Source organism: Pan troglodytes, chromosome 15 (assembly GCF_028858775.2).
Source record: "Pan troglodytes isolate AG18354 chromosome 15, NHGRI_mPanTro3-v2.0_pri, whole genome shotgun sequence".
In the NCBI taxonomy this organism is placed as follows: Eukaryota; Metazoa; Chordata; class Mammalia; order Primates; family Hominidae; genus Pan; species Pan troglodytes.
Window position 1 is genome coordinate 75,804,277 of NC_072413.2, and position 25,804 is coordinate 75,830,080.

Sequence of the window (25,804 nt, forward strand, 5' to 3'; positions counted from 1 at the left end):
AGCAATTGTCCTGCCTCTGCCTCCCAAGTAGCTGGGATTTCAGGTGCATGCCACCGTGTCTAGCTAATTGTTGTATTTTATGTAGAGATGGAGTTTTGCCATATTGCCCAGGCTGGTTTTGAACTCCTGAGCTCAGGTGATCTGCCTGTCTCGGCCTCCCAAAGTGCTGGGATTACAGGTGTGAGCCACTGTGCCTGGCATTGTGCTTTTATTTTTAGGGTGGTAGATATTTTTGTATTCTTATAAATATTGAGCTTTGTTCTGGGACACAGTTAAGTTACCTGAAGTAGTTTGCTTTTTTTGGATCTTGCTTTTAATATTTGTTAGATGGGAATGGAACAGTATTTGTTTTGGGATATATGCCATTACTGACGCAAGGCCCTTCTGGGTATTGCCACAAATGTCCCATGAATTATGAGATTTTTTTCAGCTTGGCTGGTGGAAATAGGTCCTGTGTGAATGCTGGGTACTGTTAACCCTAAGCTTTTTGGGTTGTTCTTTTCCTGGACTCAGACAATTTTTGGATATGCAGGTGCTGATTGGTACTCAGCTGTATATGCGGTGGGGTCTCTGCAGATCTTTAGTGTTCTTTTTTTGTACAGCTCTCTCCTCACTGCTCTGTCCCTTGAACTCTTTCTGGACTCTCAGCTGTATCTCCTCAATTGAGGAGTCTTCTGGTCACTGCCTGGCTTCCCCTCCCTGCCACTTTAGCCTGGAAACTCCCAATGCAGTGAACTGGGGCATTCATCATGTTCACCTTGTCACCTTGTTTCTTTCTCATCTTTCAGGAATCACTGTTCTTCCTTGCCTAATGTCAAGTGTCTTGAACACCATTGTTTTATATATGCTGTCCAGTTTTTTCAGATGGGAAGGTAATTTTAGCTCCTGTTTTGGAAGAAATGTCAAGGTTGACATCATGATTTATGGCCTGAAAAAGTCCAAGTTTAGCCTTGCCATTTTCTAAGATGGAGAAGACTGGGAAGAACAGGTTTGGTGGTGTGGGAGTGGTGGGAAAGTCAGGCTAAGTTTGAAGAGCCTGTTGGATATTGGAGTAATTGATGTTAGAGAGGCAGTTGTAATCAGCAAGCTCCAGTAAGAGGAGAGGTCTGGGAAGGAGATACACATTTGTGTGTATCAATGTGCAGATGGTATTTACAGCCATGATACTGGATGAGATCCCCAAGGGAATATAGTTAGAGTATTGGATTAATCCTGTTTTTTATTTTCTATATTTTCTGGTGCTTTGACATCTTGAAGTTTTGCTGGCATTGGAGGGACTGCTCCTCCCAGGGTCAACTAATTCTTAGAGATAGGTAGCAGCTCTCTTCGGAGTGGGCTTCTTTTTTTTTTTTTGAGATGGAGTCTCACTCTGTCATCCAGGCTGGAGTGTAGTGGCGTGATCTTGGTTCACTACAACCTCCGCCTCCTGGATTCAAGTGATTCTTGTGCCTCAGGCTCCTGAGTAGCTGAGATTGCAGGTGCCCTCCTCCACGCCCAGCTAATTTTTTTATATTTTTAGTAGAGGCGGGGTTTCACCATGTTGGCCAAGCTGGTCTTGGACTCCTGACCTCAGGTGATCCACCTGCATTGGCTCCCCAAAGTGCTGGGATTACAGGCGTCAGCCACCCACTCACAGGAGTGTGCTTTTCATATGCAAATCAACAAATTCAGAGCCCTACCTCACAACCACCTACTTTATTAGGCTCTTGAACTCTGGACTACTATTCTCCTGCCCTAATTGCCCCATCATTAGGTAGTAGACAAGTAGGGAGAGCTCCCATGCCAACTAACCAGTCCTAATCCTGTTTACCCTGCCTTGACCTTTCCTTCGCATGGAATAGCAGCAAAGACTCTTGTCCACATTTTCCTGCTTTCCCCCTCTGCCTTTGACTCTGGTGCTTCTTTCCCCACGTGGCCTGGCATGGCATGCCATCATGCCGTCTATTTCTAGAGACTTGTGAGTAAAGGCTTCTGCTTTCATGGTAATCATTTCTGTGTTTGTGTGTCTTACCACGCGTGATTGAAACAAATCCCAATCCCCTTGTAGTAAGTATAGAAACACCAGCCCTGGCTAAATGGATACCCCATGTAATCTTCGTAGCAGCCCTATGAGGTGTAGGTACTATTATTATCTTACTTTTATAGATGTGAAGACTGAAGTAGGGGACGGTTATGTAACTTGCCCAAGTCCACCAGCTTCTATGTGGTGAAATTGGGATGTAGCCTGAGACACTCTGAAGTCCTGTGTTCTTAACTGCAGAACTATCCCATGTGTGGTCAGGGTGGGGTTCAGTCTGAGGTTAAACTCTTAATATGTTTACAAACTGCAACTTGTTTTTTCCCCTAAGACATGATAAGCTTTACTTTGCTGTCTAAATGACAACGTAAAGATTAGCATCTAGAAAAGAGACCTTGCGGACAGTGTGGGCCTGATTTCTTGGGGATGAGGGGTTACAATTTCATTTTTCTGATGGACAGTACACATGTGTGCCATGGGACCCTGCCAAATTAGGAAAGAGATGCTGGATTCTCTCTAATCAAAGCTGGTCTAGTCTGCGTGGCAGAATCTTGTCCATTTAGAGCTGAAAAAAGTAATCAGCTGGACTTTCCATTTTCAGAAGATGCTGAAAAGGGATGATAAAAAAATTTCCCCCATTATCATAATATTTATTATTCATAAGAAATTTGGGAAATACAGGTCAGGTGTAGTGGCTCATGCCTGTAATCCCAACACTTTGGGATTACACCCACCAAGGTGGGTGGATCACTTGAGCTCAGGAGTTCGATACCAGCCTGGGCAACATAGTGAAACCCCTTATCTACTAAAAATACAAAAATTAGCTAGGCATGGTGGCGGGCCCCTGTAATCCCAGCTACTCAGGAGGCTGAGGCAGGAGAATCATTTGAACCCGGAAAGCAGAGGCTACAGTGAGCCGAGATCACGCCATTGCACTCCAGCCTGGGCGACAGAGCAAGATTCTGTGTCCAGAAAAAAGAAATTTGGGAAATACAGAAAAACTTATATAGAAGAAAAAAATACTCTTATAATTTCACAGCCCAGAGATAACACTGTTAATGTTTCATTCCTTTAGGGCTTAAGTTTCTGACTAGAAGAATTAATCAAAGGTCAGTTTGGGGTCTGTTGCCTTCTCTTTCCATGTCTGCCTGTCTCTCTGTGTGTGGGGTGTGTATGTATGACTGTCTGATGGTCTCTTTCCACTCTGTCACTTACACACCCCTAAGCCCCATTGGAGATATTGCCCAGTTCTGAAGGGGAGTCCCATGGATTCAGTGTGACATTGATACCTTTCTGCCTAGCTTGGGGACTAGGGCCCCTGCTCTTGGGGCTTTAGATATGGGTAAAGGATTGCCCTCCTTGGGCTTTGACTCCATCTGACCTAATCAATAACTAATCAACACTGAGTTGATCTTATTAGCTATTCACTGCCTCCCTCCCAAACCCCAAACCAAGCTGGCTATGACAATGCTTTTAATTAATATGAGGCAGGTTAAAACTCATTACATAATCCTAGCACTTTGGGAGGCCACGGCGAGTGGATTACTTGAGGTCAGGAGTTCAAGACCAGCCTGGCCAACATGGTGAAACCTCATCTCTGCTAAAAATACAAAAATTATCCGGGTGTGGTGGTATGCGCCTGTAATTAGTTACTCAGGAGGCTGAGGTAGGAGAATCGCTTGTATCTGGGAGATGGAGGTTGCAGTGAGCCGAGACTGCACCACTGCACTCCAGCCTGGGTGTCTCAAAAAAAAAAAAAAGTCTAGCAAAGCTTGAAGTGGACAGGCCCCTGCGGGCCTAAGGATGGCCTGCTAGTGCCTGGAGTCTGAGGCAGCCCCTCTGCTGTGTCGGGAGGTGGGCGGATGGGCCCTCTGGCTGCTGGGTTGAGGGTGTTCAGGGCTGCAGCAGTCTCTTCTGAGCAGCAGTGATCTGGGCGTGGTGGCTCATGATGGTAATCCCAGCACTTTGGGAGGCCGAGGCGGGTGGATTGCTTGAGCCCGGGAGATGGAGACTGCTGTGAGCCATGATTATGCCACTGTACTTCACTCTGGGAGACACAGTGAGACCCTTTCTCAAAAAAAATTGTGCAAATTTATGGGGTACATGGGAAATTGTTACACATTTATAATGTGTGGTGATTAAGTCAGGGTATTTAGGGTAGCTATCACCTGAGTACAATACAGTTTTCTAAATATAGTCATTCTCCTCTGCTATCAAACATTGAATTTATCCTTTCAAGTTTACTCTATGTTTGTACCCTTTAATCCACTTCTCTTCATCCTCTGCCTGCCCAACACCCATACTGGCTGGTTTGTTATCTGTTTTTCCACTCTCTACTTCCAATATCACATGTTCTCTCTTACATGTGGGAGCTAAAACAAAAACAAAAACAAAAAAACTTCTTAATTTCTAAATTTCCTGTGTGGTTCACTTGGCAACTAATTATACAGGATCTTTGAATGCTTTTTCCACCTTTGTTGTCAACTGTTATTTAACTCCTTGCATGATTTTATGGCCCCCAATATGTGTTATTACATCAGCGTCCTACGTGGCACTGAAGAGTATAAGTCCATCCTCGTGGTTCACTCTCTTGGTTGACTGAGTTGGGAGAAGGCAGGTACCAGGTCCCCACAGGGTACTGGGGTCCCTTGTCTTCTGCATGTGCCCATGGCCCCATCCTGCCTCAGAGGCTTTAGCTCCTAGAAGGTAGGACCTTCATAGTACCAAGGCCCTCAACTGGGCAGGGGGGATGACTGTGGATATGCAGCCTGGCGGCAGATGGGGCCACCTCCCAACTCTGGAAGGACCGGTGAGCATCCGGATGTTAATTAAGGCTACTCTGTCCTAGGCAACCTGCCCAGATGCCTTCTCCATGTGCCTCATACCCCCCACTACAGTGACTCCTCCAGTTAATAGGAGACCACTGCTAAAGTTTGCCGCACTAAAGAGCCCTAGATTTTGGAGTGTTTTCTAGACCTTCCTTTGATATTTATTAGTGATTTCTTTCTTTCTTTCTTTTTTTTTTGAGACAGAGTTTCACTCTGTTGCCCAGGCTAGAGTGCAGTGGTATGATCTCGGCTCACTGCAACCTCCGCCTCCTGGGTTCAAGCAATTCTCTGCCTTAGCCTCCCAAGTAGCTGGGATTACAGGTGCCCACCACCATGCCGGGATAATTTTTTTTTGTATTTTTAGTAGAGATGGGGTTTCACCATCTTGGCCAGGCTGGTCTTGAACTCCTGACCTCATGATCCACCTGCCTTGGCCTCCCAAAGTGTTGGGATTACAAGCGTGAGCCACCGTGCCCGGCCTAGTGATTTCCTTAGCAACAAAACGACGGAGTTTATCTTCTTTAAAGATACCAAAACTTGCTTCCCTGAGGTGCTGTGAAGATTAAAAGATACCATACATATGACCATGTTTTATAAAACGTAGCAATCCAAACAAACAAAGCATAATTGGTATGTCTGAGGGGTGGGTGGCAAATACTTTAACTCTGTGTCCCTTGAATGAGTCATTAGTAGGTTAGACTTGGTTAAAAGCCTTGAATGCTTATTTCTAGGGAGTGGGACCCAGACTAGGTAAGTTTTGATGAAGAGGAGGAGATAGGAAGCACTGGGCCGTGTTTGAAGGGCGGCCTCTGTATGAGGTTGGAGTTGACTGCCCCGTGTACCAGGAAGCTGAACACCAAGGGAGAAGGTGTGTGTGTGTGTGTGTGTGTGTGTGTGTGTGTGTGTGCATGCACCTGCCCTGGGCATTGTGGGGTAATGAGGGTTTTCAAGCAGAGCAGGAAGGTGAAGGGAACAAGGTATAGGGAACAGTCTGCACTCATACCTCTCTGGTCCTGGCCTGTCTTCCTGCAGGTGCACCTTCGCTCTGCCAGGCGTCTCTGTGAGCTCTGCTGTGCCAACCGGGGCACCTTCATCAAGGTGGGCCAGCACCTGGGGGCTCTGGACTACCTGTTGCCAGAGGAGTACACCAGCACTCTGAAGGTACTGCACAGCCAGGCTCCACAGAGCAGCATGCAAGAGATCCGCCAGGTCATCCGAGAAGATCTGGGCAAGGAGGTACCCACCTTTGCAGGGGGGATGGGCCTGGGTTGGGATGCTTCAGAAAAGGCTCCGGCCGAATTCTTGCAGCCTCGGCCAGGGTGCTGGGGATCCACCAGTGACACAAAACCAAATGTCACAGCCACTCTCAGTGCTGAAATCAAAGAGGTTAGAAGGAATCTCAGTGGCCCTCAGTGAAACATACCAGTTCAACCATATGAAATAGTTCATATGAGACTGTTATTGACCTGAAACCTATATATCATTCATATGGTTCAACCTAATAATATCTGTCACTTACTGAAGGTTAAAGGCCTTATTGAAGCTTTATCCTCAGCAGGGCTTTGAAGCCCCATCCCATCTGGTTTCAACCTACCTGTCTGTAAGTTGGTGGGGCAGAGTGACACTGTGGTTTAGACTCTAGAGCCAAGAGCTTGGACCTTGCACAAATGATTGATCTTGGCACCTCACTTTCCTTATCTATAGCCCACCACATAAGGTTGCTGTGCAGATTACATGGGATAATGAATAGAAGGTGCTTAGTATAGTACCTGATGTAGAGCAAGTGCTCAACAAATATTAGCTATTATTTGTATAGTAATGGTGTTCTATACTATTGTGGTTGTTGTTTCCCTACGCTCTGGTCCCATTGTGCTACCTGTCTCAAACTCACTGTGTTGTCTTAGTCCTCAGTGCTTGTGCCGTGGTCTACCATCTGCCTGATGTCTTTGCTTCATTCTCTACTTGTCAAGTGACTTCAGGCCATCTGCCTATCTGTCCACCCAGCTAGCAAATCCCAGGCAGGGTGCTAGGTGCTGGGTTTCCCGTCCAAACCCCAGCTCTTCTAGGAAGTCTTCTGTGACCCTCCCTTGACCGATCTTATCCCTCCTTTGGGCTCTGCAGAACTTTGCTCCCTGCACTTGTGCAACTTGTGGCTTGATTAGTTGTGTCTAAGGATTTCCCTGCAAGTCATAGTCTTTGAGGATGAAGACCACGACAGTCCTTTTACTCTGTATTTACAGCTCTGGAACAGTACCTAGCAGGTGCCCTGGGTCTGCTTAAAGAGCCAATGGATGAACTAGAAATAGTGTCGTTAGGCTACTTGGCGCAGGGCCAGGAGAGTAGGGCAGAGGTTTGATAAAGACCAGTGGTTCCCTTTTTACAGGGAGCTGGCACTGACTATTGGTCCCTTAATGTGGAGCTGGCCCCAGGTACACAGCATCCATCCAAAGGTGTCCCACTTCTCAGTGATATCCTGGCCTGGAGCGGGGGTTGGATCACACAGCGGGTGAACATAGAAACATCTCTGAGTCCTCTGCCACTGAGGAACATGTCCTCCAAAGGGAGAGACATTGAGTGAAAGGTAAACCCGAACTGTGACTGGAGTCAGGGCGCAGGCTGCAAGCTGGGAGGAGCAGGGTCAGGAGAGAGGGACCCCAGGCAGAGGGGACTGAATTGGCATAGTGCCGGCCCACTCATGGCTTTGCCTCTTGCCAAGACTCTTGGCCCCCAGCTTCTAACAGCACGAGATTCACCCCCAAATTAAAACTAAATAAATCACGGTAATAACAGTGTGAAGTGCATCATTGCTGGCGTGTGGCAGCTCTCTGGGGGTGGAAACAAGGAGCAGGAGGCAGCAGGTTAACCCTTGGAGGCTGGTTTGTCTGGAGAGCTGGGGAGGGAGGTGGGACAAGGGCAGGTCAGTGGCTGTCCCCAAGCCAGGGTGGAGTGAGGGAGGTTTGGAGTGTCAGCAGTCATGGTGGCCCACCCAGCTGGCTAAAGAATGTTTGGGGTTGGAGGATGTTGCCTGCTCTTCAGGGCCCCTTCTCCAGTCCCCTCCACCCCCTGCCAATTAGCCCTGAGCACAGTGGCCATGTGGCTCCTGCCCCACAATGCTTCTTTAGACCCCTGAGGAAATGGGCTACTGTCCATGTCGTGGTTCTGAGGGGTGTCCCTCGCAGCTGGGGAGCTTCTTCAGAGCCCTCTGGGTTCTTACCAGGGCCCCACAGGCACACACTCTGTCTTCCCTGCCCTCTTCCTCCTCCTCCCCCTGGGAAGATGGCATTTGTTCCCTGGTGACACACTTTCCCAGTGTGTGGGTGGAGGGAGGGGAGCGGGGCCATGTGGGAAGAAGGGTGGGTGCGTGTGGGGGTGTGAGGGCGGGGTAATGTCACTCACTTGGCATTTCCAGCCTCCTCCAGCCCCTCCCATGACACTTCTCGGGGAGCAGTCTCGCCTCCAGGATGCTTGAGTGGGCCCCACTCATCCTCAGCTCCATGCCAGCCCTAAGACCTTCTGCAGAAAGCTCCATTTCATCCCTGGCTTAAAAGACGCTGTCAGTTATGCCTCACCACCTTCCTAGGTCCCAGTCCTCGGATAGGCTTTGAGGTTACCTTGAGCTCAGAGATTCCATAAGTGCTCCTAAAGCTCAGACTGTAGAGAGTGGTGGTGTGGTGAGGGAGGCGCTTGGATGGTCAACAGCAGTGTTAGAGGTCACTATGTCCTCAGACCCATCCCTGTTGCAGGCAGGTGGGGCCCAACCCTGTGGGGCATTCCCAGCATAGGTGTGGGGGTAAGATTGAGGGTGCAGTACTTCTGGACCCCACGGTTCATATGCATTTCTGGATCAGTCAGAATTTCTGCACATCAGCTGGCACCATCAGTGCAGAGGTGAGGGCACTCGAAGGGGCACTATCCTTGCATAGCATTGGCTCAGGCAGGGAGTGTGCTGGGGCCACATTGCTAAGGGAGGGCTGGTGACAAGCAATGGGATGAGACCTCATGTCCTCTAATTCCCAGGCTGGTGATTCGTCCCCTACATAACAGCTTCTGTTTGGCAGGAAAAAAAGCAGTTGTGTGTGTGTGTGTGTATCTTGGAAGTTTCTCAGCTAGTATTACCAGAAAGAAACTTACTTTTTTTCCTTTATTTGGATGTTAGGCTTATATCCTGAAAGACAGGTTCCAGGAAGCAATCAGGAGCCCAGCCTCTGGGAGGTGGGGTTGTTTCTGCCTCCTCAAAAGTGACCTCGTTCTGGACTGGGTCAGGGGTGGTCCCAGCCTTGGTCCCCTTGACTGCCCTTGGGGCTGTGGGTCCAGATGCAGTGCTGACCTTGGCCAGCAGATGGCGCCTGAGCTTGCAAGTCAGGGATGGTAAAGACCTGGCCCTTCTCTTTGTAGGGGGATCCCTGACCAGGTGGATGAGACTGGGGCTCTTTCTGCTCTTGGGCATGGTTCGTGCTGTTGAAGGAACGCAGGCTGACATCTCTACACCCTGAATGGGCATGCACAGCCTCAGCCACGAGGCTGTTGACCACCCTGGGTGCCTCAGCCCTTGACTCCATGTTGGAGGACGTGGCATTGGAGTCAGGAGTTCTCTGATGCTCTGCAGTCTCTGATGGCCAGTGATTCTGTGCTTCAGCACCTTTTCCTTCATTCCTTCTCTCTCCTGCTGGTCTACGCGGTTGGCATTTAGTGAAAAAGGACAGTGCCGGACACTTGGGTGTAGCCAGGGATGGGTACGACCTCATTCCAGTCCTCACAGTCCAGGGCCATGGGAGGTTCACTCATCATGGTAATACATGGCCACGTAGTGCCCAACGAGCTTGCAGAGGAGAGAGAGGTTGCCTTGGGCAGATGGAGGCTTTCTGAAGCAGGTGGCCTCTGACCCAGCCCCTTAGAGATGGATGGAATTGGAGGAGGTGGATGTTGGAGGAAGTGATTACTGATTAATAAGCTGGGTTCAGCAGAGGTGCAGGGACAGGAAAGCATAAAGCATGGAGGTGAACAGTGAAGTCTTGTTGATTACAATGTGGCGTTCAGCCGGTGAATAGTGGAGCAGAGGTTGTAGGATTGGGGCTGAGATCACATTATGAAGGGCCTAGAATGTTCTTTTCAGAATGTGAGCCTGAGGGAGAGGAGGACTTGGGGAGGGACCTGATCAAAAGAAGGATGAAGAGACTGAGATATACGGAGTGGGGTGGGGCATGTGGTCGGGTGGTTGAAGGAATTTGGCTAATAGGCTGAATTTTTAGTAATGTGGGAGATGAGGTCATCTTTGAAAAGTGGAGGAAGATATAGATGGGGAGGTTTGAAGTGGGTGGGAAGCTTGGGGATAGAGTTATTGTGGGAATTAAGGGATGATCTTTGAATTGTCAGCCACGCTGTGCTGTTATCTTTGGTCATGCACACACATGCACACACACACTCACACATCTATACCTGCCCCCATGACATACAGACAAGTCAGATCTTGTTACAGCCTATTTCAAGAAATGGTCCAAGCCGTGCATGGTGGCTCATGCCTGTAATCCCAGCACTTTGGGAGGCTGAGGTGGGCGGATCACTTGAGGTCAGGAGTTCGAGACCAGCCTGGCCAACATGGGGAAACCCTGTCTCTACTAAAAATAGAAAAATTAGCTGGGTGTGGTGGTGGGCACCTGTCATCCAAGCTACTTGGAAGGCTGAGGCAGGAGAATCACTTGAACCCGGGAGGCGGAGGTTGCAGTGAGCTGAGATCAGGCTATTGGACTCCAGCCTGGGCAAGAGAGTGAGACTCTGTCTCAAAAAGAAAAAAAAAAAGAAATGGTCCAGTTCTGTCCTAGAATATAGTTATATCAGATAAGGTTCTGTCCACCTCTGAAATCCCATGAGAAACTGAAGGAAATGAGGCCAGCTGCTGGCATGGAGCACAGAAATACCTCTGTTAGGGGCAATGCTTATATTGGTGTCTGGGTGGTGTGGTTTGGCTTTTGTACTCTGAAATTTGTTTTTATCAGTTTTTCACCCCCTGGTCTTTCCTCCCAGGGGACCTTATTTTTACAGCTCCCCATAGTACGTAGGGACAAGCATATGCTGCAGGTGCTCTGTGTTCTTGATGCACCATCTGACTGGAGTTTCAATGAGAATGAAGGAGAGAGAAGGTGCAGGGGTACCGTTGTGCAATGGGTAGAATAATTCATATCCAGTTGTTTTGTAAGAGCCTGTGGGTGCAGTGGGAGGGCAGCTTGTCTTGTTTGCTCAAGGTTTAAGCAAATGTTCAGAAAAGAGATAAAGAAGCCTTTCCTCCAAGAATATAAACTGTTTATCCAACTTGTTGGTGGTAGAGGCAGAGAGAAGGCACTGTAGGCGCAAGGACCAGCATGAACAAGGCAGAAGTGGAGAGATGAGGCAGGAGAAGGCCTGCCTGGGTGAGGGGCACACAGCACCTCTGCTGTCCCATGGAGAACTTGATGGGAGGGGGTAAAAGGCATCCTCTTTTTGCATCTCTTCCTCCAGGCTATGGCAGGTTGGCCAGGGCTGGGCTGGATTTCATTCCTGTATAACTCAGGGCTCTCTAGAGAAACAGAACCAATAGGATATGAATGTGTGTGTGTGTGTGTGTATGTGTGTTTGTGCATGCATGTGTGCTTGTGTGTGTGTATGTAGAGCTAGAGAGAGAGAGAGAGACTGATTGATGTTAAGGAATTGGCTGATGTGGGTTATAGAGGCTGGGAAGTCCAAAATCTGCAGAGTGGCCCAGCAGGCTGGAGACCCAGGAAGAACCAATGGTGCAGTTCAAGTCTGAAGGCTGTTTGAAGGTTACCTGCTGGCAGAATTCCTTCTTGCTTGGGGAAGGTCAGTCTATGTTCTGTTCAGACCCTTATCTGATTGCATGAGGCCCACTCATGCTATGGAGAGTAATCTGTTTTATTCAAAGTCCACTAATATAACTGTAAATCTTGGCTGGGCACAGTGGCTCATGCCTGTAATCCCAGCACTTTGGGAGGCTGAGATGGGAGGATTGCTTGCGCACAGTTCAAGACAAACCTGGGAAATATAGGGAGACCCCATCTCTGTTAAAAAACAAAAGTTAAAAAAATTGAATTAAAAAAACAAACAAACTGTAAATGTCATCTAAAAATACCCTCACACAGCTGAGTGCGATGCCTTATGCCTGTAATCCCAGCACTTTGGGAGGCTGAGGCAGGCAGATCACCTGAGGTTAGGAGTTCGAGACCAGCCTGGGCAACATGGTGAAACCTCCGTCTCTACTAAAAAAAATACAAAATTTAGCCAAGTGTGGTGGTGCACACCTGTAATCCCAGCTACTCAGGAGGGTGAGGCAGGAGAATCCCTTGAACCCGGGAGGTGGAGGTTGCAGTGAGGCAAGATCACTCCACTGCACTCCAGCCTGGGTGACAGAGTGACACCCCGTATCAAAACAAAAACAAAAACAAAATCCCTCACAGAAGCATCCAGAGTAATGCTTGGCCCAGTATCTGGGTGCTGTGGCCCAGCCAGGTTGACATGTAAAATTAACCATCATGATTCCCTATGTGGCCCTCAGCCAGGATTGCACATGTGTACCCTCGGTCTGCTTTCACACGGCCTGGAGCTTCATAGCGAGCCTTGGCGGTAGACAGGAGCCAAACTGCCTGTTGGTATATTGGCTTTGTGGCCTTGGGCATATTACTTACCCTCTCTGTCCTGTCCCTCCATTTCCCGATCTCTAAAATTGGAATCATAACACTACCTGCCACCTAGGCTTGTTGTGGGGATGGATTGAGTTAATGATTGTGGAGCATCTAGTGCAAGCTTGCTGCAGGGCAAGGGGCAGTAAACGTTAATAATTATTTCTGTGTATTGTGCTGTGTGCTTTTTATGAGCAGGTACTGGGGTTCTGAGAGACTCGTAAATGGCAGAGTTCCATCTTTACCTGGGCTTTCTGATAACTGGTACAGCTCTCTGTCCCATATTCAGTCATATGTTGCTTAATGATGGTGATATGTTCTGAGAAATGCATCATTAGGTGATTTTGTTGCTGTGTGAACATCATAGAGTACTTACACAAACCTAGATGGGACAGCCTACAATATACTTTGGATATATGGTATAGCCTGTTCTTTTCAGAATATGAGACTGAGGGAGGCTTGAATCTAGGCAATTGTAACACAATGGTGCTTATTTATCTGTCTAAACATAGAAAAGGTTCAGTAAAAATGTGGTATTATTAATATAATGGATCGCTTTTGTATATATGGTCCGTTGTTGACCGAAATGTTGTTATGCGGCACATGACTGTACTGTTTTGCTAGAATAATCCTCCTTTCTCTTCCTCTTCCTGATCAGTACCCAGCACTCTATCTGGTCAGCCTCTTCCCGCTACTTTTAGAAATCCCCACAGGCTCCCAGGCAGCCTGGGTTTCTAGGGCTCTGTCTCCCACTTTGGGGGGTTACCTGGGGGGCAGCTCAGCTGGTTAGGGTTAATTGCTGCAGTTTCCCAAGGCCCTTTGGCAGCTCTCCTCTGGATTAGGGACTCTGAAGTATGTGCTCTTGGTCTCCAGGCAGGGCTAATTCCATGGATGAGGGGTGAGAGGAGGTGGAAGTCTGGCCAGATCGCCAACAAGGAGTCACAGGTGCCCGTAGTCATGGAGTTGGTGGTTGTGCTGTATTTAGGACCCACTCACCTAACCCTCTTCACTTGCAAGGTGGCAGCCAGATTCAGCTTCCCTTACAGTGTCCTGGTGGGGCCGGGTGTGGGCTATATCCAGGGCTGAGCATGCCCTGGGCTGGACTAGGAGTAGGGAAGTGGTTAGAGCAGAAGCGGGGCAGGAGAGCCCCTCCTACCCTGGGGTCTGACTCCACCTGTGCCTGCAGCCCCCGCAGGGGAGAGATGCCTCCAGGCTCTCATATTGTTTGCTTCTTTCCAGCCCTGGCTATGCCCCTTGGAGTGCCATTCTCCCATGCTGGCAGGGTCCAGCTGAGGTCAGCTCACCTTCTAGCAGCCCAGGCTGCATCACGGGCCCAAAGCTACCTGGAAACCTTTGGCGGTCTGTAGACTTGCTTCTCCTGGTCCTGAGCACCACCTTTGTTTGTTCAGGCATCTAGTTTGTCTCCCCAGGCTGTCCCCAAGAAGGCTACCAAATGAATATTCTGGGAATGGAACAGAAGGATCTGGTGGCCATGAAGCCATGTACAGGAGGACTAGGGGCCAGGGAGTGGGATCACCTCCTCCCGGCTGGGCCTCATCCTGCCTTCCCAGCAGCTCTCAATAAAAAATACATTTGTATTAAAAACATAATGAAGAATAAAAAAACCCATTTCCCCCCCAATAATGCTGACATCAAAAGAAGATTTTTATCAATTATGAGAGAGATTTCAGCCATAAAATTGCAATTTAACTAGTGGGAGATGGATGGCAGGAAGCATTGCTGTCAGCACGGACGGATGGCCTGCCGTTAGTCACTGCGGGAGAGGCAAGGCAATGGTCGAGGTGGCCCTGGCTTGTGCTTCCTGCTGATGCCCCATCTGGCCCGACCTTCTCCCTGTGACCACTGCCCTCCTGCAGGCCTGTACCCTGTCTGTGCCCTGCTCCCAGCCTGTGTCCTGCACCTTGAATCCTGGTGTCACCATGTTCTATGTCATCCTGGGTAAGTTTTGTGATTTTGCTGAGCCTTGGTTTCCTCATGTTTAAACAGGGATGATAAGAGAGCCTTCACATGAATAGGGCTGTGGTGAGGATTGAATGCTATAGCCCAGCCAAAGTGCACTGCCTGGTGAATGGTAAATGCCAGTTCACTGTCAGCTGTGCTTGTTACGTGTAGAGTTGTTGCGAGAACGAAATTTGACAGTTAAGACCAGCACCCTCATCTTGTATCCAGCACCTTGCCTGGTGCCTCGATCTTCCTGAGGTTTAACAAATACTGACTCTGTTTGTTCACCTTCTGTTGTTCAGTGGCAAGTGCTTTGGACAACAGTTATCTGGGAGAATCACTCACGGCTTGTGAGGGCTTATAAATCATTTAGTGCAACCCCCACATTTCACAGGTGAGGAAACTGAGGCTCAGAGAGGGGCAGTCACTTGCTTAATGACACAACTGGTTGGTGGTAGAAACAGGACAAGAACCCAGGTCTCCTGATTCCTGATCCAGTGCTCTTTCTCCTGGACTATTCTGTTTCAGATGGAAGCTCAGTGCCCAGAAGAGAGGGCAGCACTCAATCGAGCAATCGGGCTGGCCTTGCTGTCAGAGCCACCCAGTGGGCCTCCGTAGCTTGCATTGTCCTTGGGACCTTGTAGTTTCCTGCAGACTTTGAGGAAGCCATATTTTCCTAAGTCCAGGATCCTATGGTTCTTTTTGTCCTTCTTCCAGTCTTTTGTCTTGCCAGTGGTTTGGGGTGATTATACTAATGTGCTCACCAGTTCACTCTCAGTCCACAGGCTGCACGTGGGGTGCCTCCCCTTTGTTGGGATCTAGTGCTCAGGGTCGTGCCCAAGCCCTCTGATCGGCTCGTGTGTCTGGATTGTTCCATACCCACTTCCTGCAGATAAAAGGCCTCAACCCATGGTGGCCCCATTCACTAACCCCGGGAAGGTTGGGACCCACCACTTGTTGGTTTGCTTACCTAGAGAATACAGATTTGTAGAGCAACTGCTATTCTCTTACCCATGTGCCACTGCAGTGGGGGATATACAGAATGTTAAAGCTGTGCCCCTCCCTCCAAAGCCAAGCAGGCAGAACCGTGCACAGAGGGAGTAATTAGAGAACAATTAAGCCCTCAGCTGTGGGGCTGATGGTTGGGAAGTTCAGGGGAAGTTCAGAGGCGGGTTCCTGGTGGTGGGGGTTTGGGCTTTGAACTGGTCCTTGAAGGGTGGGTAAGATTTGAGGAGGGGAATTCTGAGGGCACACAGGGTTGGCAGTTGGTGGTGAGTGATGACCACAGGTAATTCAATGCCCAGAGAGCCGACAAGCTGGCCTGGAGTGGCAGGGAGCTTTGGTTGGATGGCGTATTGGTTTTCTCGGGCTAGCTGCAAACCTGTGGCTTAAACAACAAATGTATTGTCTCACAGTTCTGGAGGCCAGAGGTCTGAGATCAAGGTATCAGCAGGGTGGGTTCCTTCTGAGGCCGCGAGGGAGGATCTGTTCTAGGCCTCGGCCCTAGCTTCTGGGGGGTTTGCTGGCAATCCTTGCTGTTCCTTGGTTTGGAGATGCATCTCCCCGATCTCTGCCTTCATCTTCACATGGTATCCTCTTTATGTGGGTGTCTGGCTCTGTGTCCAAATTTCCCCTTTTTATAAGGACACAGTCATGTTGGATTATGATTGTGCTATTCCAGTATGACCTCATCTTAACTAATTATTAATATATCTGCAATGACCTCATTTCCAAATAAGGTCACATTCTAGGCTGGGGTTAGGACTTCCACATATGAATATTTATGGGGCACAGTTCAACCCACAACAGATGGGTGCATTAGGTCTTCTGTGGTTGTAAGGATCTTAACTCCAACTTGAACTAGCTAAGGCAAAAAAGGAGATGTGTTACATTGTAGTTAGGGTTGGGCTAGAGTTGGGCCTTGGGGCGTCTTCTGGGACTCTTGTATCTCTCCCGGCAACTTCTGTCTGTGGGTCAGCCTCCTTCACAGCTGCTTCCCTCCATGACCAGCTGCCATTGACAGCTTTTAGCCTCACCTCTTCTCAGCTTCACACCTAAGAGGGCCTGACCCTGCTCCCCAATTTCAGGACTCTGATTGACTTAGCCTAAATCAGATGTTGTACCGGGTTAAATAGTGTCCACTCCACCCAGCCCCACTTTTCTTTATAAATTACCCAGCCTCAGGTATTTATAGAAACGTGAGAATGGACCAACACAGATGGGTAAAGGCAGACAAGATGGTAGGTATTAGTGTTGGTGGATAATAACATATGGTTGTGTTTATTTGGTACTTGTTATGTAGTGTGCATTGGCTGGATGTGTTACAGATATTGTTTGTAACCTTTACAATAACTCTGTAAGGCTGGTAGATTACCATTCTGGTTTTCCATCTGAGGAGGCAGAGGCCCTGAGAAGGTAACAGCTATGTTCATGTAGCCAGTAAGAAGCAGAACCAGGATTTGAGCTCTGATGACATCTCCACTCTTCCTGCTATGCAGCTCCTAGCCCTGCAGAAGGGCTGGTTTCTGGGGGACGTTAAAGAGAGCCATAGGCATTGGGTCTTGCTGTGGCAAGTTTTAGGGTATCTTCTTAGGCCCCAGGTCTTAGAAGTAAAGTCAAATCAGCTAATAGCCTGTGTGTTCTTGTGTGTGCCCAAGACTGATAAAGAGACATTTTAGGCAAAGTGAGCTAATGGTGTAGGACGGATGGAGGGAGCCAAAGGAGGGGCCCTGTGAGGAGGCTCTTTCCATCATCCATATCTTGCAAAGGTGAGCTCTCCCTATGGAACCTTTTTAGCTGTCTCCCTAAGCTGGGGCAGGTGCCATTTTTTTCTCCCCTCAACATCCCCCTGGAGCTCAGAGCGTGAGTGTCCCAGGTTGGGCAGTGAGTCAGGAGGCCGTAGCCTGGAGGACAAATGCCATGGTTATGGCTCTTGAAGGACTTGCCCTGGCAGTTGGCCCCATGCCTTCTAGGACTGCCACAGGGGTCACAGAGTCCTCATTTCCTCCCTGACTGGAACTCGTGGCCTTCCCTCTCTTCTCCAGGGAGAAGGGGAACAGGTCTCCCCTGCAGGCCACTCAGGGCTGGGGCTGTCAGTATGGGCAGGGTGGATGTGATTGCAGTGGCTTCTGATGCCTCTCCCTGTCTCCTCGTGACCCAGAGGTCTGTTCTTCCTTGTGGCAGTCCTGGGAGAGGGGATGGCTTTTTGGAGGAGCCTCAGGCCTGCCCAGATGTACAATGAACATACTGGCCAACATGGCCAAATAAGTGAGGAATACGTGCTTGTCTTAGTTTGGGCTTTCCTAAAAACAAACAATAATTTGAGTAAAAGTGATGTTGTGGGATGCTCAGATGTTGCCAGTAGGGAAGTGGGGACGTGGTTCAGGAAGGGGGAGGCAGCTGGTAACTCTCTGCTCTTAAACCAGTGGCTACTGTGGGCAAAATCAGGTTAGTCCTGTGGGCAGACTGGGAAATGGTGTCAAATACGTACCTTTCACCCATCCCACCCAAGAGCCAAGGTAGGATATTCATTCATACACCAACTTCCTAACTTCTTTTTTTTTTGAGACAGAGTCTCACTCGGTTGCCCAGGCTGGAGTGCAGTGGCATGATCTCTGCTCATGGCAACCTTCGCCTCCCGGATTCAAGCGATTGTCCCGCCTCAGCCTCCCAAGTAGCTGGGATTACAGTCATGCGCCACCAAGCCAGGCTAATTTTTGTATTTTTAGTAGAGGCAGGGTTTCTCCATGTTGGCCAGGCTGGTCTCAACCTCCTGGCCTCAGGTGATCTGCCCATCTTGACCTCCCAAAGTGCCCGGCCCTAACTTCTTTAACTGACAGCTGCTCCTGGGAGCTGATACTTCCTGAGACTTGGAAGTCCCAGGGAGTCTCTGGTACAGATGCAAATCCTGGGGATCATGCAGGAGCTGAAGGGGAGGTCTGAGGGGAGCAGGTGGAGCACTGTCAGGGCTAGGCCAGCATCATCTCAAAGAAGCCTCACAACTGCTCTGTGAGAGTAAGTACTGTTTTTATTATTCCTATTTCACAGGGGTGCAAACTGAGGCCAGAGATGTTAGGTCTCATGCCTAAGTCACTCAGAGAGCGTGAGCAGAGTCAGGTCTGGCTTCAGAACCCAGGCTTCTAACCCCGGCATTCCATGGCTCTTTGCAAAGGGTCCTGCGCTTTTCACAAAGTTTTCTCATCCTAGCAGCTTACGCCTTCTGTCAGCATTCCCAAGTGGGAGGCAGGGCAGGCAGATGAGGAAACCTCGCAGGTCAAGGAACTGAATATTTAGCATTTCCTCTGTCCTGGGCATGAATTAGATGTTTTCAAACACATGGTCTCATCTAGTCCTCACAACAGCTCAGAGAGATTGGCGTCCCTTTCCCATCACTTCCAGACATAGAAACTGAGACTCTGAGACGTTAAGTAACTTCCTCAGGGTCACACAGCAGGATGGTGGCTGAGCCAGGAACTGAGCTTGAGTGTCACCGGACTCCAGAGACACACACTTCAGTCACACAAGCTGCTTCTGGGAGGCGAGTGACCTGAGAGATCTGTCTGTGAGGTTGGGCGGGGCCAGCACCTTTCCTCTGACCCCACATCTTGCCTTCCGCTCCGGGCTGGCCTCTGACCTGTGTTCCCTAAAAGCCAATGATAAGGTGGCTGAGGAGGTTCTTGAAGAAGAGGGAAGTAGGGTGTTAGGCTCTTCCCTGTCTTACCCCTGGGAAAGGTGCTGCCTCTCTGTGCTCTCAGATGCGGGGCTGGCCTTGGGGGGAGAGTGGGGGTGCCCTCTTGCTCTCCCGCCTGCTTCCTTAGAGCTGGATCTTCTTGCTCTGCCGCCCCCAGGTCCCCTTTCCCCACTCCTTTTTTTTTTTTTTTGAGATGGAGTTTCACTCTTGTTGCTTAGGCTAGAGTGCAGTGGCATGGTCTTGGCTCACTGCAACCTCCACCTCCTGGGTTCAAGTCATTCTCCTGCCTCAGCCTCTTGAGTAGCTGGGATTACAGGCATCCGCTACCACGCCCAGCTAATTCTTTGTATTTTTAGTAGAGACGGGATTTTGTCATGTTGGCCAGCCTGGTCTCGATCTCCTGACCTCAGGTGACCTGCCGGCCTTGACCTCTGAAAGTGCTGGGATTACAGGAGTGAGCCACTGTGCCCGGCCTCCCCACTGCTTTTAAAAAAGTTTTAATGTTTATTTTAATAGTTTTTAGGGTACAGGTGGTTTTTGGTTACATGGGTAAGTTCTTTGGTGGTGATTCTGAGATTTAGTGCACCCGTCGCCTGAGCAGTGTACACTGTAACCAATAAGTAGTCTCTTATCCCTCACCTCCCTCCCCACCGCTTTCTACCTGCTGCTGCCACTTGGCAGCAGAGGGAGCTGAGCCCTCCATGTCTAGCTGATTTATGTTCACTGTTAAAACAATAATGTTTAATCTGGAAAGGGCTAATCAGTTTTTTATGCTGATTATGAATAGGCCAGCTGTGCCTGCTTCTTTATTCATGGAGCTTCAGAAACAAGCCCATTTCCCAGGCCAGGCCTCCTTGGTGATTTATGCCATGGGAGGCCCTGTTCAAGGGGAGCTCAACAGTGGCTTTACCTGTGCCACTTTGGAAGGGAAGCCTCGGCAACTGCTGGCATGTGCATAAGTGTGCGTGTGTGTGCCTGCATGTAACCGGGCAGTGTAGCCTGACCCCAGGTGGAGAACTGGACTTGAGTATGTACTTGTGTTTGAATGTGTGCACTTGTGTGTGTGTGTAGGTTGGCTGGGATGAGGCTGGGTGATATGCTTTGGCTGTGTCCCCACGCAAATCTCATCTTGAATTGTAGCTCCCTCATCCTGTTCTTGTGATAGTGAGTTAGTTCTCACATAATCTGATGGTTTTATAAGGGGCTTCCCTCTTCACTGGGCACTCATTCTTCTCCTTCCTGCTGCCATGTGAAGAAGGAAGTGTTTGCTTCCCCTTCTGCCACAATTGTTAGTTTTCTGAGGCCTCCCCAGCCACACCGAACTGTAAGTCAATTAAACCTGTTTTCTTTATAAATTCCCCAGCCTTGGGTATGTCTTTATTAGCAGTGCGAGAACAGAATAATACACTGGGCTACCATTAGGATGGAAGGTAGGAGTTACAGGATCATGGTATTAGAAAGGCTAATCAGGATCAAGTACTCTAACACTCTGCTTTTACAAGTGAGGAACTAAGACCCAAGGTGAGGTGACTTCGCTGAGGTCCCACAGCTGGGTGGTGGCAGAGGGGAGACTGGGACTAGACTGCCCCCCCATCCCCGTACTCTTACTGAGAGTGCAGAACTCTTTCCACAGTGGTACAAATGGGGCAAGAGGGTTGGGAAGGAACTGCATGGGCTGCTTTGCTTGAGTTCTCTTGATTCATCACAACCACCCTGATGCCTCTGAGGAGCTTACATTTTATGGTACAGAAAGAGCTATAGACTTAACTTTGAAAGAGGTCAGCACAAGAAGAGAGAAAGTTATCTGAGGTTTAGGTTACAGCATTTGGGTGTTCTTGGAATCCGCAAATAGGGTTGTAGGAGGGGTGGATGGGGCTTTCTGGAGGAGGTGAGAGGTGAGCAGGACTTTAGTGTGGTCAAGAGGAGAACGTACAGAAAGGCATGGAGAAGGCCTTTGGGGCAGGACTGAAGAAGTCCTTTATGGTGTCACCTGAGGGTGGGGTCTGAAACTTGAGGCCAGACTAGGGAGGCCTATGTCTCCCAGGCCGGGGTAGGGCAGGTGCTGGGCCTGGATGGCTTGGGTGTCCACAGGCAGGGGCTACTGTATGTGGACTCTGCGTGTCCCCTCTCCCTGCTGGGGCTTCACCAATCATTTGTGTATTCATTGTTTGACTTTGCAGGTATTTAGTGCGCTTCTATGTGCTGGCCCCAGGGGTTATGAGGGTGAACAAGCTACCATCAGGGCACTATGATCTATTTATAGGGGAATAGCAGCTGTTAAATGTGTGAGGAGAAAAATAAAGCTTTAATAACACCTGTGGTAAGTGCCCTAGACTTTTCCTCTTGGCATTTGAGTGACTGCAGGGAGGTTGCAGTATTGAAGCTGAGACCAGAGGATGGTTAAGGGACAGGTGGATGGGACAATGAGAATGAGAATGCAGAGACCTCAGGATGGGAAAGAGCCTGGGTCTGTCCAGGGACAGGAGGGGCTTGGTGGCAGCAGGGCAGACAGAGACCCTGAAAGATGAGGCTGGAGAGCTGAGCTGGGTGTGCTGAGGGGGTCTGAGGCTGGTGTGGGGAATAAGAGTAGAACTCACTGGAAGACCAGTTATGGGGCAGTTATGGTCATCCAGGCAAAAGGGGACGGTGGCTTGGACATAGGGAAGTGGAGGGGAGAGGACTGACATATTTGCAGATGGAAACCACAGGACTCAAGGATGGGTTACATGGAGAGGTGTGGAGGAAGTGGAGGTGCCACAGTCACCTCCCCGGGTTCTGGCATGGACGGTTGTGGGTGTTAGCAGGTCATCCTACTGGCAGTTGGGGAAGGAATTTTCTATAATGCTGGAATTTGCATAGTTGCCCCCTCTTTCCTCAGGGTAGGAGCGAGTGGGTTGTGGTCAGAATGTCGGCAGGTGGCACCGAGCAATGTGGGGTTCAGCATTGAGAGGCTGAACAGCCTACGGTCCCTGGTTTCTAGATATTAAAAAAAAAAGAAAACTCCTCAGCACCCTGATCTAATGAGAGCTCTGGGGTGTGAGTGTTTCCCTGTCACCGGATTTGTGGATGGAGAGGCTGTTATTTCAACAGCTAGAGCTGCTCCTGCACGTCAGCCACGAAGTCCTCATAGTGATGAGAGTCTGGCCTGGCCCCGCTGCTGTGTGTGAACTATGGACTGTTGCCTGCACATGAGCGGCAGAGGAAATTGGGCTCCTTGGGAAGAGAGGAAGATGTCGCTTCAACTGAGCAGGGCTGAGCATTTGGCCCTGGTGCTGGGAAGGAATGACATTGAGGAGGAAGCCCGGGAGGGAAACAAGGACTGGTTTCAAGTGTCCTCGCCTGGCATGGCAGAACTAGGAAGCTGTGATGTTCCCCTTCCTGGTCTCACATCTTGGGGTTCACACTTGACCTATGTTCCCCTCATCTCATTCCCCAGCTTTCCAGCCCCACCACGACCCTGCAAGATATTGCAAAAGACTAACACTAGTGCTGTAATCACCGGTCTGTAAAATTTGTAAAGGGCCTGTATGAGGCTCCTATTGGCTGCTGTCACAAATTACCACACATTGCATGGTTTCAGTCAACACACATTTATTATCTTATCCTGCAGGCCAGCAGTCTGAAAATTAAGGTGTTGACTGGGCTGTATTCCTTCTAGAGGCTCTAGGGGAGATTCCCTTTTCTTGGCTTTTCCAGCTTATAGAAGCCACCTGCCTCCCTTGGCTTGTGGCCCCTTCCTTCATCTTTACAGCCAGCGGTATAGCATCTTCCAGTCTCCCTCTGCCTTTTTTACCCTGTCACCTCTGCATCTGTCATGTCATCTCTTTCTCTAATTCTGCCCTTCCTACCTCCCTCTTGTAAGGATTCTTGGGTTGATATTGGGCCCACCTGGATAATCCACATTCATCTTTCCACCTCAAAAGCCTTGCCTTTGGGGCACCTGCAAAGTATCTTTTGCCACATAAGGTGAACATCTTTGGGGGGCTCATTTTCTGCCTACCACAGTGTCAGATAATAAATGTTTTAGGTGTTGCAGGCCATACCATCTCTCTGTCACAACTGGTTACCTCTGTAGTGGTGGCACAAGCGCAGCCATAGGCAACATGTCAACGAATGAGCATGCGCCCCAGTAAACCACAGGTCTACCAAGGCAGAGAGAGATGGGTCGCTGATCCCTGCGCTAGTGTTCTTAATCACTGCTCTGCTTGCTGAACTGAGCCAGTAGAGTTATGTTGACTGCCACCCCCCGACCTCCCAAGTGTGGACTTCGTCTCCCCAGTAGATCCATGGAGCCTGGGTTTACCTCCCTTTAAAATTCCTGGGCACTGCTGGTATCATATGCCAAGTGAATCCAGAAAGCTTTTTACTGGGTGCAACATCCTTGCGTGTACAAAGAGCTTTGGGGCTGGGTGCAGTGGCTCACGCCTGTAATCCCAGCACTTTGGGAGGCCAAGGCGGGTGGATCACCTGACGTCAGGAGTTCGAGACCATCCTGGCCAACACAGTGAAGCCCTGTCTCTACTAAAAATATAAAAATTAGCCGGGTGTGGTGATGCGCACCTGTAGTCCCAGCTACTTGGGAGGCTGAGGCAAGAGAATCACTTGAACCTGGGAGGTGGAGGCTGCAGTGAGCTGAGATCATGCCACTGCACTCCAGCCTAGGCAACAGGGTGAGACTCTGTCTCAAAAACAAACAAAAACACAAAGAGCTTTGGTATTTACTTGCTTTTGGCTCTGAGGCAAGCATCATAGCTTAGGCACATTTGCTGTGTGGCATTTTGCTACCTCCTGAAGCCCAGGACGTCTGTCCTGATAGCAAATGGAGCTGCTGTAAGTGAAGAATGCTATGCTTTGTGGATGCAGGAACAACTGAGGGTTGTCGGAAAAGGCCTTTGGGGTTTTGTGAGGGTGAGCTTGTCAGGTTTTAGAATTCACGGCTCTCATCAGAAATGAATGTGAGCCTTTGTGGCTGGGCGTTCACCTCAGTGGGCAGGAGCTGTGGATGGGGACCCCTTCCCAAGGGGGAAATGGGGAAACCAAGTCTGGATTCCTAGTTTGGGAGTTGCTGGCTTTTGTATTTCTGGCTCTCTCCAGTCTCTGTATCTCATTCTCCTTATTCGTGGTTCACACATGCTGTTCCCTTTGCCTGGAAGGCTTCTCTACCTCCTGGGTTCAAATGATTCTCCTGCCTCAGCCTCCCAAATAGCTGGGACTACAGGTGTGTGCCACCATGCCTGATTAGTTTTTTATTTTTTTATAGAGATGGAGTCTCGTTATGTTGTCCAGGCTGGTTTTGAACTGCTGACCTCAAGTGATCTTCCTGTCTTGGCCTTCCAAAGTGCTGGGATTACAGATGTTGAGACACTGCACCTGGAAAGCTTCTCCTTCCTTTCTTCAGCTAGTTAACTGGCTCCTCAGCCTTCAGATCTCTGCTGTTTGTCATCTTCTCAGAGAAGCTCTCTCTGCTCTCCCTGAGCAGGTTCAGCCCCTGAGCATAGGCTCTTATGGTGCCAGCTTTCCCTTCATTGCACTTGTCAGAGTTGGCCATTTTACTTTTATTTGTGATTATGTGGTTACTTTCTATCTCCTTCCCTTGACTTTTAAGTTCTAGCTGTAACTCCGGAGGCTGGTGGCTGTACCCACTTTGGATTTACTCCTCAAATGCCCAGTGATTAGCATCGTGCCCTGCACATATTAGTCACTTAGTAAACATATGTTGGATAGATAAATGAATGATCCATAGCGAATATATTCTCCTTTATAAAATGTAGGCAATAATCTCTCCTCTAACCTCAAGAGAGGGTTGAGAATTACATACGAGCATTTTGAAGGGACCAGACCTTACCCAGATATAAGGAACTACCCATGGTTGAGCATTCAGTCCGTGCAGGGCAAAGATATCCTGACATTCCCTTGTATTGACCCAAGCTCAAATTCAAGGGGGAGGTGGTGGGTTCTCACGTGGGCAGGCTTGCAGTGCTGGGTGCAGGGCCCATCTTGCCTGGGTCTAATCTCCTGGTACCACCTCTCTCAACTGTGGTGGGGCATAAGCACTTGGCCTCTGGGGCTCAAGGCTGGCTCATTGCCTCAGTACTTGGATCACCCAGGGGTTACCTGCCTGGCCTGGGCCCTGGCTCTGGGTGTCTCTGGCTTCATACTGTACTCTGTCCAGGACCTCTGGTCTCTTTTACCCTAGAGATCTCTGTTACAGGCAGGGACATAGATATGTCACCCTGTGAGGCTATAGATGTTATTAAGATGGGGAATGCTGAAAGATTAGATTTATGATAGCCAACAGTGGATTATGAAGAATAATTTATCAAATGTCAGTGCCTGTGGCCTACAATTTACAGAAGGTTTGCTTAAACTGGGAGGTCTGATTGGACTGTCCCTTCCCCCACCACGAATGAATGACAGCTCTACTGGATGGCTTCCCAGGCTGGCCAGCCACACTGGGTGTTTATCTGCTTTTTATTAATCATTATTATCACAACATTTCCATAGAGTCCCTTCATCCACAGCTCTCAAGGTACCCAGCACCTAGGAGGCTCCCTCAGCCACCGTGAAGGAACTGTAGCTACTTCTGGGAGGTGTTTCAGCTCCCCTGGATCAGCTGGAGGGCCCAAGGTCCCCTCTCCCT

General features: G+C 49.3%; 1 protein-coding gene across 7 annotated transcripts in view; it reads left to right on the forward strand.

Annotated features, from left to right (window-relative positions):
• ADCK1 (aarF domain containing kinase 1) overlaps window positions 1–25,804 on the forward strand; it is a 133,619-nt gene that overhangs the window by 52,842 nt on the left and 54,973 nt on the right. For 5 of the 7 annotated variants that reach the window (XM_054666194.2, XM_510098.8, XM_009428205.4 and 2 more), the window contains exon 4: window positions 5,878–6,081. The exons of 1 other annotated variant lie outside the window; for it this stretch is intronic. In XM_054666194.2, coding sequence (XP_054522169.1) covers window positions 5,878–6,081 — 204 coding nt within the window. Of the gene's footprint in view, window positions 1–3,092; window positions 3,127–5,877; window positions 6,082–25,804 lie in introns of all 7 variants that reach the window. One more of the 7 variants, XM_063793019.1, reaches the window with a different exon arrangement.